The 19,463-nt window shown below is 39.0% G+C and overlaps 3 protein-coding genes across 5 annotated transcripts in view; 2 read left to right on the top strand and 1 right to left on the bottom strand.

The window, feature by feature from the left end:
• epha6 (eph receptor A6) overlaps positions 1-6,063 on the top strand; it is a 193,555-nt gene extending 187,492 nt beyond the window's left edge. Inside the window, exons 15-17 of the mRNA XM_080903018.1 lie at positions 1,989-2,182; positions 2,476-2,625; positions 3,834-6,063. Coding sequence (XP_080759144.1) covers positions 1,989-2,182; positions 2,476-2,625; positions 3,834-3,948 — 459 coding nt within the window. The 3' untranslated portion in view covers positions 3,949-6,063. The remainder of the gene's footprint in view (positions 1-1,988; positions 2,183-2,475; positions 2,626-3,833) is intronic.
• An 833-nt stretch (positions 6,064-6,896) lies between these two features.
• Positions 6,897-9,734, top strand: LOC308409756 (ADP-ribosylation factor-like protein 6). 3 transcript variants are annotated; one of them, XM_080902730.1, is made up of 8 exons: positions 6,897-7,176; positions 7,390-7,440; positions 7,541-7,602; positions 7,715-7,783; positions 7,880-7,974; positions 8,346-8,475; positions 8,945-9,000; positions 9,401-9,734. In XM_080902730.1, exons 1-8 carry the CDS (start codon positions 7,054-7,056, stop codon positions 9,424-9,426), a joined length of 612 nt encoding a protein of 203 aa, XP_080758856.1. In that variant the 5' UTR covers positions 6,897-7,053; the 3' UTR covers positions 9,427-9,734. The 3 variants fall into 3 exon arrangements, with proteins under 3 accessions (XP_080758856.1, XP_080758855.1, XP_080758857.1); XM_080902729.1 differs by lacking the exon at positions 9,401-9,734 and having other exon boundaries at positions 8,945-9,047; XM_080902731.1 differs by lacking the exons at positions 7,390-7,440; positions 9,401-9,734 and having other exon boundaries at positions 8,945-9,047.
• Positions 9,735-10,377: 643 nt separating this feature from the next.
• Positions 10,378-16,956, bottom strand: LOC308410256 (F-box only protein 47-like; the record flags this gene model as incomplete). The annotated part of the gene is made up of 10 exons (XM_080903492.1): positions 10,378-10,478; positions 12,322-12,481; positions 13,166-13,308; positions 13,496-13,645; positions 14,869-15,042; positions 15,196-15,304; positions 15,654-15,728; positions 16,117-16,193; positions 16,324-16,485; positions 16,761-16,956. The coding sequence occupies 10 exons, from the start codon at positions 16,954-16,956 to the stop codon at positions 10,378-10,380; spliced, it is 1,347 nt and encodes a 448-aa protein (XP_080759618.1).
• Positions 16,957-19,463: the final 2,507 nt, after the last annotated feature.

Genomic DNA, 19,463 nt, shown 5'->3' with positions numbered 1-19,463 from the left:
CTCTACTCTTAAAAATTATATTTTGTGAGGAGTGGAGAGGCCAGACAGTTTTTAAGTAAGTGGTCAGGCCAAAACTGTTATTTTGGGGGTTGTTTCGTTTTGTAATGTTTGTTTCTGTATTTAATCAGTGTTTTCGAGATCGCTGTTGTTTGCTTTTGGAGCAGATGTCACTGTGTACACCATCAGGATTCATATAAAATAATCTTTTTTTATACTTTTCAGTTAAATTAAAAATAAAATTTGGAAATACTGCTTGATTTATTGATTTTAATTGTTGCTACATACAGTAGTAATTTGTTGACATAGCTCATAAGTTGGATGCACCATTAAAATGTGTCCATGTGGGACCAACAGCTACTGACTGAATGGATAACCTGACCTAACAGGTTTCATCATTTGTTGTGAGTGGCAAGAAGCCAAAAGTTGGTCTTGTTTTGTCTCCAACATGATTTTGCACAGCAATAGTAGCAACACACTGTGGTAGCAACTAGAGGATACTTTGCTGCTATTTTCGTCTTTATGGCTGGTGGCAACCAGTGTTAACATGCAATACCACCTGTTTTATTGAAAAAACTTCTAGGTAATTGCTTTCATTTTTAAATGTTCTCATCAATGCAGTATGTCAAGCATATAAAACACCTGTAGAGTGTGATTGCTCTGTACTGTTTGCTTTTGAATCACTGTTTCCTTCATGTGTTCTGCTCAGAGTTATATTGATGAGACGTTTTTCTCTCACAAACCTCTCCTTTAACCTCAATCCACAATAATATTGACTTTACAGATCCTCCGTTCCTGCTTCACTGTGTAAATTTTAAGTTTGTTTTCCATTATATCTCTTAAAGTCGATGCCCTTTCACCTGCTCTATGACTATTTGCTCACATCAAAAACCTACCTCTGAGAGAATCGAGGTTAGGAACAAAGATACTGGTGATATCCACCCAAAGGATAAAAAAGATGAGTAAGAGGGAATGGAAAGAGCAGTAAAGGTCAGAGGTTCAGAGGACTGCGGGCCAATCAAGGGAGAGTTTATAGCTGTGGATTCAGTGCAGCTGAGCAACCCGCTGATCCCTGGGCTGTGGTCAGGGATTGGAAGGACCTTGGTGGAAGCATATCCATCCCTCTCTCCGCTGAGTGTGAAAGCTCGACTGTAATCCCCTCAACCCTTTACAGACAGACTCACACACATACATACACAGATGACCCGGCACACACATTCACTAAGGTCCCCAGGTTTGGGGAGGATTTGTGCTGTTTGGGAATTGCTTAGAAGTGCTTTCTAAGTCAAAAGGCCAGCCAAGCCACAAAAATCTGCCAAAGACTGTCTCATCCTGGTCAGCCACTTACCACTGCTCGCTACAAAGATACTTGTAGATACGCCGCTTTCCTTGAGGGGATCTGAGGAGATAACGTATGGATGTTAAGACACACTGTCAGCTGAACTCATGATAATTTGAAGAACAAGTGAAAAGTGACTGATAATGTGGCATAAATACAATAATAACATAACAAAACTCTAAACCAGTATGTGAAAGGAAACAAAACAGAGATCACACTGAAGGTTTAGCCTAAATGTGGCCCAAATCTGCATTTTTTTTTTTGTTTTATGTGCCGCATTTGGCTTTGACTGATGGTGTTGAAGGAGAATGAGTCTGGCTGCCTCTATTCTGCCACAGCTCCACCTTTTATGAGCCAGATGTCAGGTGTGTTCTGGCATTTGTGCCGCCTCTAGCCACAAAACACTTGGCGTAATCCATGTCAAGCCAAGCTAATGACTTTTGTGCAACATCTGGCGCACACAGCATTTGCCAGTGTTCTAATTGAGCTGCTGTAAGTAGCCAAGAGGCCAAAACTGGTCTGCTATCTTGGAACGTTGTCATGTGTATAACTGATATAAATCACAAAGAAATCTCTAACTTTTAACCAGACTGGTTTAATGGCAGTCTTCAGCCAGATTTAGACCATTTACCACGTCCAACTCTTTCTCCAGGTGATTCTGTCCATCGAAGAGGGCTATCGGCTCCCTGCACCAATGGGCTGCCCAGTAGCCCTGCACCAGCTAATGCTGCACTGTTGGCAGAAGGAGAGGAATCATCGACCAAAGTTTACAGATATAGTTTCTTTCTTGGATAAACTAATCCGTAACCCAAGCAGCCTGCTGCCGCTGGTAGAGGACATTCAGAGGTACAGTACTGAAAAACTTTTTGTGCCATGAAATGAATTAAAGGAAATGCACTCTGGCTAAAAATGACCAGTGAACCAGTGAATGTGTTTTTCTGTGGGAGTATTCTTACTCCAGGACAGAGTATGAGTTATTTTCCTTGAACACTGACAAACGTTTTCACTCCTACACCTAAAATAAGTGACACACTAAGAACTTTTTGATGCTTTCACTAGTTTTTCAATTTTGAGATGACTGAATATGGACATACTATGACATTAACCTTTATTTCTTTTCTTTTTTCTTTTTGCATTAGTCTACCAGAATCTCCGGGGGAGGAAATGGACTACCCAATGTTCATCTCTGTCGGCGACTGGCTGGACTCCATCAAGATGAGTCAGTACAAGAGCAATTTCATGGCAGCAGGCTACAACACATTGGATTCAGTGGCGAGGATGAGTATTGAGTGAGTAGAACAGCTCAAATATAACCGTTTTTTTAAATGTCACGAAAGCATGTCAAGTTTGCATGTTACAAGAAGTGCAGTTCAGTCTGTGAAGCTGTTCTATAGCTCCCAGAGAAAACTTTGTATAGATAGGTAGAAATCACAAGGATAGGCAATGATGTAAAGTAAGATAATTCTATAGTAATGTAATGTTTTAATGTTACGCTACTTTTCACATTTATTTCACTATATTCTAGACAAATATTGCCTTTTTTTATTCGTCTGTATAAAATATAGGGCAGCGTGGTGGTTAGCACGGTTGCCGCACAGCAAGTAGGTCCTGAGTTCAATTCCACCATCAGGCCAGGGTCTTTCTGTGTGGAGTTTGCATGTTCTCCCTGTGTTTGCGTGGGTTCCCTCCGGGTACTCTGGCTTCCTCCTCCTTAACATCAGAATAAAATCTGTGCACCGGAAGCTATATGGCATCAGTTTCCATGTCTGAGCAATTTCTGTAGTTTAATGTCTCTGTATCATGGTAGTTTTGCCCAAAAATTGAAGCTGTATCCAAATTTCACTGCAGTGTTTCTCTACAGACTGTGGTGGTCTTACTCAGCATGACTACAATTTACTCATTTTCCTTGAAGGTCTTGCAGGCAGCTGGTTGCGTAACTGAAAATGGATTTTAGCCATGACATAAGAACCACTCATCCAAACAACTCCACACTGCACTTACTTCGATGCTCAGCCATGCACTCTCCAAGTTTTAAAGTAGATTGGATGAACACTCATGGAGAAAAGAACAGACACATATGCAGACACATGCTGCTTGCATATTAATGTGCTATTAATATCAAGTCAATCTGATATTAATCTAGCACAGTAACATACACTGACAGCACCCATTTTGTTGTATCATGAATACTTTTATACTTCAGGTTCATTTTGCTAAGTTTTGTGAGTTTTTGAGACCCCTAAATCATTAGTATGACTTAGAGTGGGGTCACATATTCAAACTTATAATCAATTATTTTTTTTAATTATCAGGAAATATATTCATCTCAGTGACTGCAAATGTTGGTCGTTCTTTTGTCTAGTTGTATAATTTAAGATTAAAGCACATCTAATTGGTGACACGTGATCAAATAATTACCTTCAATGAGAAGTCCTAACACAGTTAAAGTGTTTTCTGCATGTGTCCTTGTGTGCTTGTGTTTCCCCTCTCGGCCTAGAGATGTGAGGCGTATTGGTGTGGAGCTGATCGGCCACCAGAGGCGAATCATCAGCAGCATACAGACCCTTCACCTTCAGCTACTGCACGAACACGAGAAGGGTTTCCATGTATAAGGACGCCCTTTATTATAACCTGGGATGGACAGATAGATGGACCAGATGGAAGTGAGGTCTAGACCATGTGACAGACAGTCTACAGCCTGTGCCTGGGTCTTAACCCCTCATACAGGAGGTCATTGGACAGACTACTCCAGCAGACTCTCCCCTGGTCTCATTCACGTTCTACAGTAACAAACTTTTTTTACTATACACCCCTTACACAGTATGCCTGGTTCTTCCAGACTATTTCAGCCTGATAGACTGTTCAGGCTCTCCCAGGCCTTCACTTAGGGGAATGTAATGCCTTGTTGCAACAACAGTACTTTGTGTGTGGCGCAACAATATCTAGAGGTGTAGATTTGCAAATGTAATCTACTGATTCTTTTTCTTTGTATGTTCTTTTTTTTTCTTTCTGCTCTGAGTTATGTGCTCATGTAGCTGCTATCGGGTGTGCAATGGAAACATTTTGTCCTTTGAAAAAAAAAATATATATATATCCTCAATATTTTTTATTTTGGAGTTTGATATTTTATCATAAAGGTTTATTTGGATTGCTTTAGTTACCCTCTCTCCAGAGAATCTGGTACACTAATACTTGAAGAAAGAAGCGGGAAGTTTATGAATGTTTAAAAGTGTATAGACAAGTAATAATAATTATTATAACCTAATATGAATATATGTGCAGTCCTGTATGTGAAAGCCCTAGTAAATCTGGATCTTATTTAGATATTTGATTTTACAGAAAATTGGTTTGTGTGTTTGTTTTTTAATCAAAAACAGCAATACAGTATTATGCAGTCACCTCAGTATCTCAGAGAAAGATGAAGAATTGTGCAATGAGAGAACTCTTGTTGACATACAAACATGAGGCTCACATAACACCATCCGTCAGTTTTAGTGTCATACCCAAAGCTTGCAAAACTGGATCTGTTGCTTTTAGATGAACCAGTGCGATCAGCCTGTTTTGTTTTGGATTCTTTATTTATTTACTTGGATTGTGAATGTCATACATTGCCTGAAAGTACACGAATCTCCACTGTCTTAATATATGAATGTTCACAGAGCTTAGCTATAGAGGAGAGACGTTTGGTTGGAAACTTAACAGGGACTTATATGATGAAATTCTTCCATGCCGTTATTGTTTTTTTTTTCTTGCACACACTCACACAGACAGTACTGACAGAGGTTTGCACTTCAGAGACAAAGCTGATCCATGATGTCAGAGAATAGCTCATCTGGGGCGCAAGATCACCAGATGGAGTAATTGTGATGGTGTAAAGATTGTGATATGGGAAAACTGTGTACATAAACATAGCCTAATTTCAAACTGGCAGTAGATGTCATGTTGTTGGATGTTTGCCATTGAGATGAACATTTTCTTCATACTCTTAAGTCAGCTGAGAATATGCAGTGGTGAAGAATAAAAGTACTTAGAGCTGGAGGCAGCAGAAGTAGCTAAAAGCTGGTTAATGGAAATCGGTGTGAAAAACGTCAGTAGTCTTAGTTACGTGAGGTTAGGACAGATGTGTTCGCCAGAGATGGAGAACCAACATAAACAGCAGCATCATAACTCATCATGTGTCATTGTAACATCGACAGTAACAAACACAAATGCTCAAAAACACACAAACAGACACAGAATGCCTTACAGTCTGCGGACCATGCAAGCCGTTTATAAGTTTCAGTGCAGTCACAGGACCTAGCCATTAGTCTGAATTGTATGAGAATAACCTCCCATCTACAGCTGTGGGTTTTAATAAGAATTGGAGCTCAATGATTAATGTCAAGGGCAAACTGGATACAAAGATCTGTGCCTTTCGGTCACGGCGCAGTCATGCATCCAGGCCTTCAGGAGCAGGAAAGGTGCACGCACAGCACACATTCAAACGCGCACACACACACACACACGCTCGCAGTCACCGCCGCTCTACAGAATATGGGGAATATCAGATGCTGTTTGTTTAGCATGTTCTACTGCTGAGCAATGTTAGAACGTTCTTTTGTACAAAGTACAAGTATACTTATAATTCTTGTATTTTATTTTTCTATGATTTCCAAAGAGATGTTGTAGATCTTGCACACTGTAAGAGGCAGTTACAGCGAATATTTATTTGCAAATAAACATGAACAGTTCTGGTGGTTGACTGCTCATTTCATTTGGTTCGTTTTCATTCACTATCACTTGAATGAGACGCAGAGCGGCTCGAGGAAAGGAAAATGTCTCTTCGGTCAGACAGGACAGGCTGTCCTCTCAGTGAAGATAACGTGATTTAACAAAGCTCAAGGACTAAGCTCCATCTCTCTAATCTGCATTTAAGTTATTGTCAAATGTATGTGACTTTTCTCTTTAAACTAGGCAATTATCCTGACATTTTACAAGGTACTGATAACCAAAAGATGGAGCTGTTGGACCACTCAGCAGCTTCAAAACTGTTATATGAGAAGATTAAAATATTAACTACTTAGATAATAATAAAAAATAAAGACTACGTGCATAATTTTCAGATTGGGTACGCTATATACTTTCTGCTGAGAGGAGTGCTCATTTCTGAATTGTTCCATTGAATGTTAAATTAATTAAAATTTACATTTCAGGTCTTAGAATATGCTTCTATATGAGATTAATGTGGCCAAATAATGTGAAATTTTAGATATCCTATTTTCTGTATTTTTTTCAACTACAGTATTCTCTAACAGATGACAGAGTTTGGCTGCCGTCATTAAGTGAGCAGAGGATGCTGATGATAAACTGCTGTTGTTTGCATGTGTTTTTGCACCTTCAAGGGGGGCCCAGATCTGAGGCGGGTGGGGGCCTCCAGAGCGTTTGAGTAATAAATCAAATGCATCAGGCCGGGGGGCCTGGGAAGCTCCATACTCCTCATGATCAGGTCGCCGGGTGGTTCACCGAGCTTAATTCGTCCTAATAGGATTACCTTGCACAAGCTGGGATGCCCAGGGAGCATCTCAGCTTGCGGCTCTATTCATGGCATGTACTAGGAACATTCACGGCTATGTTTATCATTATTTTTTGCTAGTCTGAACACATTTAATTCCCAGTAATCAGACCATCTATGGGGTGATGTGTTGAAAAATTAATTGGCATAGCATCAGCTGAGTGTAATGGGGCTGTTGGATAAACTGACGGGTTGGCTCGGCCTGAAGAAGAAAGAGGTCAACGTTTTGTGTCTTGGACTGGACAACAGCGGCAAAACTACCATCATCAACCAGCTCAAACCACCTAATGTAAGTTCATAACTGAGCTTCAAGAGTGAGGTATTTTGATATCTTTTTTTAAAGTGGAACTGAGAGGCATTTGTGTTTATGGTCCTGTAGGTAGAGAGGCTTTTAAGACGTGTAAATCTTTTCTAAACACCTGCTAATTTGGTAAACACGCTGTACGAAGGCCTGTCACAATCTATATTTCGCTGCAGTCCTTCACTGGTTGCTTGTTTTCAGCATTCGAATCATTTAGGCCCATTGTCAGAAGAGTGGAAACATGTTAGTCAGGTAAAGCCCGTATTACACTTTAATTATGCTATTTTGTTGTTGACATACTTTTGCCGTTACTTGTCTGTTTTTGTGTGTTTGTGCTCGGGGATGAATGCAGACACAGGCACAAGAAATCGTCCCAACAATTGGTTTCAACATCGAAAAGTTCAAGAGTTCAAGGTAGAATGTAATTCCGCAATTTTACAGCATATTTAAAATGACTAATCCAGCAGTTTTTTATGATGTTAAGCTGTCTTTTTCCTCCTTCCTCTCTCCTCCTTTCTGCACGCAGCCTGTCCTTCACAGTCTTTGATATGTCTGGGCAGAGCAGATACAGGAACCTGTGGGAGCATTATTACAAGTAGGGCACACAAACATGAACAACAAGCCTTTTGCTGGTCAGATATTCAAACTTTCAAAACTGACACTGTACATCTCCTTCTCCTATCTTCTGTAGAGAGAGCCATGCCATCATATTTGTCATTGACAGCAGTGACAAGCTGAGAATGGTTGTTGCTAAAGAGGAGCTAGACACTCTTCTCAACCATGAAGGTACACAATCTTTGTTTTTAGACACATTTTCTACACAATTTAGTTTGTCTGGGTATAAAAACCAAAAGAAACAGTATATAACTGATGCAGATTGTGTGTATAACTTGTTTAAAATGCCTGAATTATGAGGCCAGTTATCTAAACCCTAGTTAAGTAATATTTGCACCATTCATTATAAGCTTGAACTGATACATTTTAGTGGCTTTAATCTAGGTAGCATCAAGTAGAGTGATCATATTTGAAGATATCCTGTCCAACATCTAACACTATCTGTAGTGGAATAAAAACCAAAAAATCCCTCCTAAAAGCTTTTTTTCCCTCTGGCTCTTAGATCACGATAAACTGGTCTTGACATTTTTTCTTCTATGCAGATATCCGCAGCAAAAGGATACCAGTATTATTTTTTGCTAACAAGATAGATCTGCAGGATGCAATGTCTTCTGTCAAGGTCTCACAGATGTTGTGTTTGGAGAACATCAAAGACAAGCCCTGGCACATCTGGTAATTTATCTGCCACCCTGAGTTCACCATGCTGAGAAGTAGCACACAATAAAAACACCTCCAGAGACACTGTTGAGTAATTTGTTACCAAAGTCATTTAGGTGTTTGTAGTCTTCGAGGAAGTGCCCTTACTGAACAGAGCCAAGTCTCGTCACACCCCTATCTACTCCATTTTATTCTCCCCAAGTTTACAGCTTGAAATCTTAAATAAAGATAACGTGTACCGTTTGCTCCCCGGCCACTTCCTGTTTATTTGATTTGTCTATGGTTCATGGGTTAAACATTACCGAGGGGCACGGCAACATGCCATCAGTGCGTATGTGTGTGTTCCACCTGGTTACTCATTAGACAGATGGTAGAGTGATGGATTAAAAGCTTGACAGCTTTAAATGTCCAGGATCCAAGAAAAGTCATGAGAAAGTGAATGTGTGTCACAAGCAGATTAACTCCTGGACATCTTATTTTTCAGTGCCAGCAATGCTATCAAAGGAGAGGGCCTTCAGGAAGGGCTGGACTGGCTACAAGGTAAACTTAATGATGTCATACTGGGCTGAAAGAGAAAGAGGGTCGGAAAATTTAAATGTCAATACTTTCTGCATCTTGTATTAAGTGCTGTTGTTTTGTTCATACCCTTAGATCAAATTGCACAGTAAGTATAATTATGCTTTATTGTTGTGACGGTGTTATAAAACTGTGATTGTGATTGTAGAATGTATTTCTAATGTATTTAAAACACTCTCTGGGAAGTAAATCCTGTCTAAATCAGACCTTTCCTCGACTATGTGTTGTATTCTATGTCCTGTTTCCATCCATAGTCCTCTGTAAATACCACAATTAGCTGATTTTCTGTTTAATAAAAGTTACTTTTTGTTTCCACACCCCTAGACAAAAAAGCCCAATCACAATTCTGTTTTCCTTTTGTCAGATCACTTGAAAACAATGAACACATGAATGACTGAAATGGCCGTGACTACGGACAAAGGGGACATGGTAACTGGATCTCATTCATCATCTGGAGTATTCATTACACTTGATGTTGTAGGCCTTAAACTTACATGTTAAATAACCTACAAATTCCTGAGCACGCAATAACTCTAAGATCTACTTACCTTTGGGGAAAAAAAGAAAAATATCAAATATATTCTGATTATTTAAAGCACTCCCTGATAGATTTCCTTGTTATATACCATTATGAGTACACTCTGTAAACTAAAAATAATCATTTATACTGTTTCTGTATACAGTACATTTTTTATTTATTGAAGCTGCTTTTTTTATTGACACAATGCTTTCTTAATTACATCCTTTTTTGAAAACGTTGTCAATGCTGAATATTGCACTGTCTAATAAAAGCTTATTTGCTGAGTGTATGCTGTGTTTGTAGCAGACGTGATACATGCCGGAGAAACTGAGACAAAATCAAAGTAAAAATTTCACTTTAATAAATTAGAAGCACAACGAACCACTTAGTGAGTACCACACTTACATGTTGTGCGAATAAATAAACTGTCAAATAAATAGTCTAAATAGTTAAAGTTAAATAACCCTACTGTAATGAATAAATATTAAATAGTATAATAAAAGTCAACTTCAAAGCTGTCTTAAGAACAAGATTATAAAACTTTGATACAAATATTTGTATAAATAGTGATACGATTTGAACAGCTATTCAAACAGATGTGTGTTCAATCTACAGGTGAAGGTTCAAATCGACCCCCAGCTTTCTGAGCGCCATGGCAACATCCTTTTGTTCAAGTCTGTCTAAATCTGAACTGATTTTACAAAATCCCGTCACTCTCTATCATTCAGTTCATTCATTAAGCCCTTTCATTATTGACATTTATCTCTTCCCATTTCTTCCCTCGCTCCTCTGCATCTTGTCACTTTTAATATGCATGATTCCTATCTGAGGAACATGTGAAGAAATTTAGTGTGGAAGTGAGCACAGGAGTCCAGAAGGATACACAGGGTCTGGAAAGTCTCTCTGTCATCAAAGTGGTTCCCTGGAAAGAGATAAAAGCATTACTGACTTTCTATATCAGTCTAAATATGCTTCAGAGGTTCCTCTGTGGGGTCGTAAAGTGGCTGCGTTAAAAATAAATAATGTGGGAAGGGAACTACTGGTGTAAGGGATACAATTATATTAAATACACGTTCAGTATGCTGCTGAGTCTAGAAATGTCACTCTACGGCCTTTATTTAAAGCTACTGCCCGATCTTTTCAGTCCAGTCCATTCATTTCATAGCAGGGATTAATCCACACTTTCGTAGAGTAACAAGCGGGTTCCTCCAGATGTATTAGAAGCCATTAACACTGGTGGAGCAGAATTTAAAGGTTCACACAAGGATTTGCTGTAGGAGGGGAAAAAAGGAGGTGGAAACACATCCATCCCAATGTTTTCACTAAAATAAGGAAAATAATAAGTTCCCTGTAAATGCCATCTGTCTGAGCTGTCACAAGTACACAGTCACACACACACACTTTCAAAACAAGCTGCTCCACCTGCAGACAAAATCATTTTCTCATCTACACCTTAACCATGCTTACACACACCCTTACTGCAAATGTGTTTCCTCTTTTTATGTGAATATATTAACTTTCTTGTTGTACATCTGAACATTTTTAAATGAGCACATTAACTTCCCAGTCTATTTGAACACAGCATGGGTGGTACAGGGTTCATGGATGCTTGTTACCGTAGTTTTCCCAGTGCTGCAGTTTTCTGCTGTTCCTTCATTCGATAAGGTTAAAATGACCACATAACATCATGGAAATGTTTTTAATTTTTTCTTGAGAGATTAAAATAATAAGGCAACTGAACTTTAGGTCACCTCTCATCCAAAAGGCTTCTTCTGTACTAAAATCAAATGGTGAAGAGCCCCACAAAGTATTTAAAGTGAGGATTTTCCCCTTTTCAGGTGGTCCTGAGGGTTGTTGACCCACTATTGATCGTGTGAGTCGTCAAATGAGCCGAGGTGTGGAAGAAATGTGTGAATTATTACCATCACTGGGAAGCCATTGTCAGACTTTGCCCGACCCCATCATGTGATCTACTGAGGTAACCTGAGGCAAGGTGTGAATGGGGGTTGAGACGCCTGAAAATGGATCTTAAGGCTGCATTGTTGCTGGCTTATAGCTGGTGTCCTAAACCACCACCTCTGTTCAATTACAGTCATTCACAGTGGGCATGGTCTCCTTTACTCCTTTCCAAAACCATCTGTCTTCTGATGTTCAAAATGTAAACATTAGCATCTTCGAAAGTCTCCTTTGTCCTTTAAGTGCAGGTGTACTGCTGAGTCCTTTGTCCGGTTGAGGTGGGAAGCCTATGTCTGTGGAGCGTGTTTGGGAGTTTTATCCTTGGAACAAACCCGTGGGGTTTTTTTAACTTGGAGAATATAAAGTCTTTAGTTCACTATAGTTGTGAACTGCCACTAAATAAATAAAATAAATAGAAATGGAACCTCGCATGACCACAAGCCTTCACTGTGGGATCTATGGTTTTTGTCTACCCATTAAGGTTTCCTTCAATCCATCCATTGCTTCTGCTTAACAGAAATGTGGTCATCCTAAGCGGACATCCTTTTCCTCTGCAATGTTTAATGATTCTTGCTGGAGAGCCAGAGACATATAAAGGCATATATAATGTCTCCAACAAGTTCAGAGTCAACCCTTGGGCCTCTTCCTAGTGGAGTTTACCCAGAACACCTCCAACATTAAGAAACTGTATTGCAACGGGCTATAGAAACAAAAAATAGTTTGCATGCAAAATTACAAAAGGATCAGGGCGACAGCTGGAGCGATGCTGTCCGCCGTGGTGGTCAGAAAGCTAAGCTACGCAACCTCACCTGCTACAGAAAACTCAAAGAATTCCCGGGTGACTTCTGAAAATGTGTTTTCCAGTTGCTGGATGAAGTAGAACTTTTCCGGGGGCGTATTGAAGACCTTGCAGATCTCCTGCACCAGCTTCACCGCCCAACTCATGTGATAGCCGTCCTTTTCACACACCTAATGTGAAGGCACAAGAAGAACACATTGAGCCAGTCTTGAATGATATAATGTTTCTGCTCTTCCTGTAATGATAAGTCAAAATAAGCAAAGGTAAGATATTTTCAGTGCTGGGAATAAAACATAAAATTCAATTGGGACACTGTTAATAGGGACAACACTAATGAGCTCAAACACATATATATTAAAGTTGCTACTATTCCCCTACGGGGAAGATACAAAATAGCCAATCAATATTAGGACCATGGACAGAGCAAGTGATTCCTTTTGCTGTTTTTTTTTTTTTTTTCAAGAAAGAAAAGAAAATAATACATAAGAATATTGTCTTTATATATTTTCTGTTTTTACATTTTGGGTGAACTTGGAGACAATTTTTAATTAAATTACATGGAGGGAAAATGATCAGGGAGTGGAGATCACTAACTCACCACCCCAAAGCAGAAAGGTCTTACATTTGAACCTCGGCTCTTGTTATTTTTACACACAGATTTCCTTCTAATGTGGCTTTTGCAAAAATGGCAAGCTCGTCCAAAACTCACTATACCTTTAGTCTTACACATGCTGGTTCTGGCTCAAGCAACTGCTCATTCTCAGTTACAAGGCAATAGTTTTCTAATATACCAAACTTAACTATAAACGAAGTATAAATACCTTAGGATAAAAGCAGGAAATTATTTCTCTCACCAGTATGATGTAGACGATGATTCTTGAGATCTCAAGGAGTCGTCCATTGAGAGCCTTGCTGGCCAGAACAGTGTAGCAGAGATTGCTGCCACAAAGCACCAAAAGACGAGCTACATTCTCCACATGCCACGGATGAGGAATGACTGGAGACAGCAAGGAAACAAATAGCCAGCATCTACAATCACTTGAGGGAGTCTATATGAGATTTTTCTACTTACAATCATTAAACTGAAATGTTTTACATAGATTTGAAACAGATCCTTTATTCATCTTATTGCTTGGGAATCTGTAACTCACGGTGTGCATCTCTCTCTTATTCATCAAACGTACCAATGAGCTCCTCCATGATTGTGATCATCGAGTCAGTGCTCCAGCCTTTGACTTGTAGGTTGCCAAAGAGCAAGAGGATGGCCTTGGCTAAGTGCCACAGAGCGGTGTGAGGAAGCCCCCTCTCCACCAGATCTTGCCAGCCGAGTGTACCTGCATGAAGAAGTACACCTCAGTTATTTATCATTAAATGCTGCACACTACTTTATAGTGGTGCAACGGGTCACGGTTGATCCGTAATCCGAACCGATCCCACTCCACGGTTCGGCACGCACGTGATCCGAAGATTCGAAAAAGAAGAAAAAAAAGTATGTGTATGGTGCACGTGGTGGGTCTGTCAAGCGATAGTTATGGCCAGCGCTAACGGTCCAAGTGGAGGAGCAGAGGAAATTGCGGTATTTAAGCAGCCCTTTGCTGCCCAGTCCGACCGGGCTAAAGCTATTACAAAAGCTATTGCAGTGTTTAGCTGCAGATGGGTATTCTGTTGTGCAAAACAAGGGGTTTAAACTATGATGAACGTGCTTGAGCCACGCTATGATATCCCGTTGCACGTCCACTTTAGTGGCAAGATCGTTCCAAGCATGTATGAGCAGGAAAAGTTTAAAGTTATGGCTGAACTGTCCCAGGCATCTTCTGTTGCCCTAACTACTACAAATGGGTGGACCTCCAGGGCAACGGAAAGCTACGTGACCGTGACAGCTCATTATATCACAGCGGAGTGCGATATAATGAGCGGTATTATTGTAGGGTCTACCTTCCAATATAAAGCGCCTTGAGGCGACTGTTTTTGTGATTTGGCGCTTTATAAATAAAATTGAATTGAATTGAGTGGTAGATACAAAGACCTATACGGCCCTATATTGAACCATAATTTTTTTTTTAATAATTGCGTGGAATGAGTCTTGAGTTGAATGTTTTTAACAGGCAAAAAAGACTTCGATAAGTGAATAAGTAAATGTTAATTTTTTGTCTTTTTTCTTTTTTTGCTGATCCGAAAATTGATCCAATCCGTGACTTAAAACTGTGATCCGATCTGAACCGTGAGATTTTTGATCCGTTGCACCACTACTACTTTAACAAACAAAAATGATTATGTTAAATGTCAAAAATTGTACTACACCAGCATAACCTACTCAGGTCTCCTGTGCCACCTCACAACACTGAAAGTGGTTTTCTGGTTCTCTAATTTTTATGCTTTGTTTAAAAAAATCATTGCTGACACTTTCTCTGGAGCAATAAGCCCTTTTTCAGGTTAAAACATGCTAGAATTTACAAAGCTGCACTGAAAATAACAGGATGTAGTTATGACTTTAATATGTTTCCATAATGTCGATACTATCCATCTGCATTAATATTTCAGTAATACGTTATCTCACCCTCAGGCAGCAGAGGACCATAGAGGATGAACAGTAAGTGGGCCTGGCTGACCAAGGGCCAAGGCTTCAGGAGTTGCATCAGCCAGAAATGACACTCCGGCTGGTTCGGCCACGGGTCCAAAAGAACCTGACGGCAAAATAGCCGCAGCTGCAGCTCCTGATACCACTTCACACCTGGTAATGGACATACAAATTTATCCATAACTCCCGAAGACCATCACAAAAGACACAGGCTCAGCAAGAGGCTGTAACTGAAGCTTTAGCCATGGATTGTTCTCAGCATCATATTTCTGCTTTGTTCTCTGGATAACTCTGGAACACACACACCTGGTTTTGCAGTGATGACTCCTTCAGTTTTTTGCTGCAGGTTTGTTAGATCACAGAGGAAGTTGAATACTCTATGGCACTCCAGCTCATCCCACCCTGCAATCAGAGTCTGTAAAAGAATCAATAAAACACCCCTCAATATTTCTATTTCTTTTTTACAGATATTTTTTTAACACCAAGCTGAAAAACTAAAGACAAAAATTAATCACACCAAGCTAAAGATTTCCTTACGTAAAGTACTGTGTTTTTCTCTTACTGTTTATGCTATTATTACTACCTGAGCAAGACCGCCTATTGTACAGTAACTTTAGGGTGAGATCTCTGTAACATATTTATAGTCTTTGTTGCTAAAAAGTTTATCTTTTGCATGTTATCACATTTTGGGGCTCTGGTTGGTTATTTCCTTTTATTAGATTCAGGTTTCATAAACATGAGAGTCGTTACATGAGGGTCTTCACCTGGAGGAAGACTCCAAAGCTGGTGAAAGCAAAGCAGTCTGGTGCTACACATTTCTCCAACAGGAAGCAGGGAATCTGAAACATATCAAGACAACAATAAGAGAGGCCTTTTTTCCAACGATATAAAGTGGGATTGCAAATATTCAGTTCTTGCAATAGCAACATTTCATATATGTTTAATACATGTAGACAAATTAGGACCATCTTGCTAAATTATATGTAATATTTAATTGCCTGACATCATACATATAATTATTATTAATAAACCTGTTAAAATGCCACCATATTGTGCTGCATAAAACAGCAATGCAATCAAAGTTTAATTTTTTTAAAACTTTTGCAACACATTACAAAAACCAGATGTATTGTTGCCTTCACTCATGAAAATTAAAAATAAATGTAACTCATTTAAAAAGTTACAGTATTCTGTTCTAGCCTGACATCTCACCTGCCCCTTTCTTACCTGTGAAATCTTGCTAAAGATAAACTTTAACCTGTCCTTTGTGGGTAGCAACAGGGTACACCTCTTGAACAACACACCTAAGACATCAAACACGAGGTCACATTACCATTCGATGGTATGTTAAAATAGTAGCTGAGGCTGTCAGAAATACATGTGGTACCTTAAAAAACAGCAAGAAGAGCTATACTAAACAAAACACTGAAATACCGAGGTCTCTGTAGTGTCCAATGGTGGATTTCTGTTCAATGCAGCTGGAGTGGTGAAAGCTTTGGAGGATCATTTTATTCTTCCAGGCCACAGTGGAGATGTAGTCTGCAATATATCTAGTAATTTCCTTTGATACCATGCTGAACACACTGATCTCCAGCACTGTAAAAAACACAAACACATTTTCATCCATCAAAAATGCAATTACATCAGGACATTCCAGAATGGAGCTATTATTGCAGAAAGTGTTGTAAAAGTAGTGCTTAAAATTACACATAGTTACACATGTATGTTGGTAATAGCTTTTGCACCTCATATAAGTTATACAAACAAAAGGTCTGAGCTGTACCCAAAAGCCCCTTACAAAATAACAGAGCTCCTATTATATATGAATTGGGGAACAGTGTTACAGGTACAAAATAATAGGTGAAACTCACCAGACAGTTTGTCTAGGATCATGTCAAACACCTCTGCAGGGATCCTGCTGAAGAAGCTGGTGCAGCTAGTGGAGCACTGGCTGCGGGTCATAATGGTCCTAGAAGGTGTGGGCCCATTACGGTTCTTCTTGTAAGGCGTATGTGTCTGTGAATACTTACCACCATTTCTCAATGGCTTCCCTCTGACCATTGTCATCGCTGGCTAAGTGACTGTCAAAAAGATAAGCAAATATGACTGGGAAACACTCGGCTAACACAAAGTCAGCTAACATAGTTAGGTAAAAGTAACTCATAAAACTACATTTTCATCAACTTTGAGCCTCACAAGAGTCACAAATTCAGACACAGAGTTAACAGGGCTACAAGCTGGCATTACAAAATCTTACCTGTGCAAATAAAACCGTGAATAGCAAATCCTGGAAGTAAAGGTATTGGGAGCTAACCTAGCTGCTTTCTTTAATGACACATTAGCAGACAACGGCGCGAAACTGCCCCCTCTCTCTCTTTCCTTTCATCTGTGCGGTAGGGATGGGAAAATATTTATATCCTTAAGTTACAACACCTTTATATATATGTTACTAAATTAAGGCTAAAAAGAAAGCAAATGTCAGCACAGACTGTAAGTAAATCAAACGAAAAAAGAAAAAAATAATAAAATTGCTCATTGAAAAACAGTAGCAGATAGCTAGTTGTAGCTAATAGCTGGGTTAGCTGTTAGCTGTTATCCCAGAAAGCCATAGAGACTTTTCCTCTATGGTATTATTAAATAATGAAATAAGGTATTATTAATGTTTAATACATAATAGTAAGATAGTTGTTAAATGATACAGTCAGTTCTTTTATATAGCCTTTAAATAGCCTACATTCAGTTCCAGATTTTATGTATGTTGTGTGGCATTGTTCCATTACCCGATTATCAAGCCAATAGACCCTGGGTGTCAAAACGTAATTTGTGATGTCTCTATGTGTTTTGTTTTGTTTTGTTTTGCTTTTTGTCTTTGTTTTTTTGGTGGTGGTGGGGGGGTAGTATGTTTACTTGTATTAGTAAATTGACTTTCGAAGACTAAATATATACATATATATAATAAATACATTATCTCACTATATACTAGTGAGTTTTTCAAAATGCGTCCAAGGTAAAAATGAAAATAAAAAAATGCTGATTTGCATTTTCTGTTAATTAACAGAAACAGTTTGGGATACCAGTACTGTTTCTGTAATTTTACACATTTCTAAAAATTTAAGCCCAACAAGTCATGGTGACAAATTAAATTTTTTCTCATATTAAGATATCTCAAGGATTACATATGTAGATAAACCTCTTTGCACTGACAGAAGGGTGAGTTTCACTGGTCCATCACACTTAAGATCAAAGTGGGAGGTATGTGGGCCACAATGTAAAATAGGTTAATATCCCTGATATAGACCATATTCACAACAGACATTTTGACATGTCAGGAAAGCAAAGTGGTTTTATGTTAGTTTAGGTGTGGCCCAGTGCTAAATGGAGTTATCATTTTCGTGATAACTAATTGTAATGCTTTGAGAAGCCACAATGTGTGCAGTAAATACAGATTTGTGACCTGAAAGACCCTGTATGACATCCACACCAGTGCTTTTTTCCCATTATGGTTTGCTGATAGAATTTATTGACCTCACTTAACTCCCATTATTGGTCCAACCAACCTCAACCCCCATATCAGAGGTCTAATCAGCCAAATGGCCAAAACACCTGTGTCTATGTGTGTGTTTTGTGCGTAAGCAGGGGCTTTTAGATATGTGACTTTGTAGGCTGTTTCGTCGTTAATCCACATAAAGTGTGTTGACAAAATATGTGTGGCACAGGCAAGACCAGTTTAAAAAGAATGCCCTGTACTACACACATTACCCTCTAGCACTTTGTCCAACAAACCACCCGTGCTCAGCTGCTAATCACAGGATTATTCTGCTTAACTAAGATTATTAAGTGTTCCACATTCAAATGGCGTCTCCCACAGGCAGACCTTGGAGAGGATCATCTCTTCACTATAGAGCTGTCACAGAGAGTTGTATGAAGGGCCCAGGGGACAGACTGGGAAAATGCTCTTGTATACCAAGAGGATGTCACGCCAGGTTAAACTTGGGACACAGAATGAGGAAAAGCACGGAGAGAGAAGCTCAAACTTCAATGAATTCACCAGCATTTCCTGGATTGCCCTACAGTATGTACAAGTGGAGTTATTGTCCACTAGTTTCATTATTATTCATGTTTTGTTTTCAGGTGAGTTTTTTTTCTTTGTTTGTTTCAGACAAAGTTAAATCTTCATTACTTTCTATTATTAGTTTTATATAGGCTGCAATACACAGATTTATATAAGTCAAAGCCTTCTCATGCTGGTAGTGTTGACTAAATCTAAATACATTTGCTGTATTTTTTTGTTTATTTAAGGTAGCTAAATTACATCTACACATCGTTTTAATTTTAGTTAACTAAAATTACCTAATGTGCAAGTCACGTAGTTAAAAACAGTCTTAATTGACTGTAGCTTTGTTTTGTCTCTTTAAATTGCTTATAATAGCAGTTAATAAACATTAACCATTCCTCCACAAGTTTGTTGTTGGATTTAATTCTGTGTTCATTTATTCTTGTTTTTATTATTATTATCAACAGATCTGTAGGTGCAGAACTGATTTACTGAGACAAAAACAGCACAGCCAGCGAAG

This window comes from Rhamphochromis sp. 'chilingali', assembly GCF_963969265.1.
Source record: "Rhamphochromis sp. 'chilingali' genome assembly, chromosome: 14".
NCBI lineage: Eukaryota > Metazoa > Chordata > Actinopteri > Cichliformes > Cichlidae > Rhamphochromis > Rhamphochromis sp. 'chilingali'.
The sequence above is the reverse complement of the archived record's forward strand: the minus strand, read 5'-3'. Positions and strand labels throughout refer to the sequence as shown.

Coding starts and splice junctions, on each gene's coding strand:
- LOC308409756 (XM_080902729.1), top strand. CDS start 7,054: ATGGGGCTGTTGGATAAACTGACGGGTTGGCTCGGCCTGAAGAAGAAA. Junction 7,441..7,540: donor AGTGGAAACATGTTAGTCAG/GTAAAGCCCGTA, acceptor GGATGAATGCAG/ACACAGGCACAAGAAATCGT. Junction 7,784..7,879: donor CTGTGGGAGCATTATTACAA/GTAGGGCACACA, acceptor TATCTTCTGTAG/AGAGAGCCATGCCATCATAT.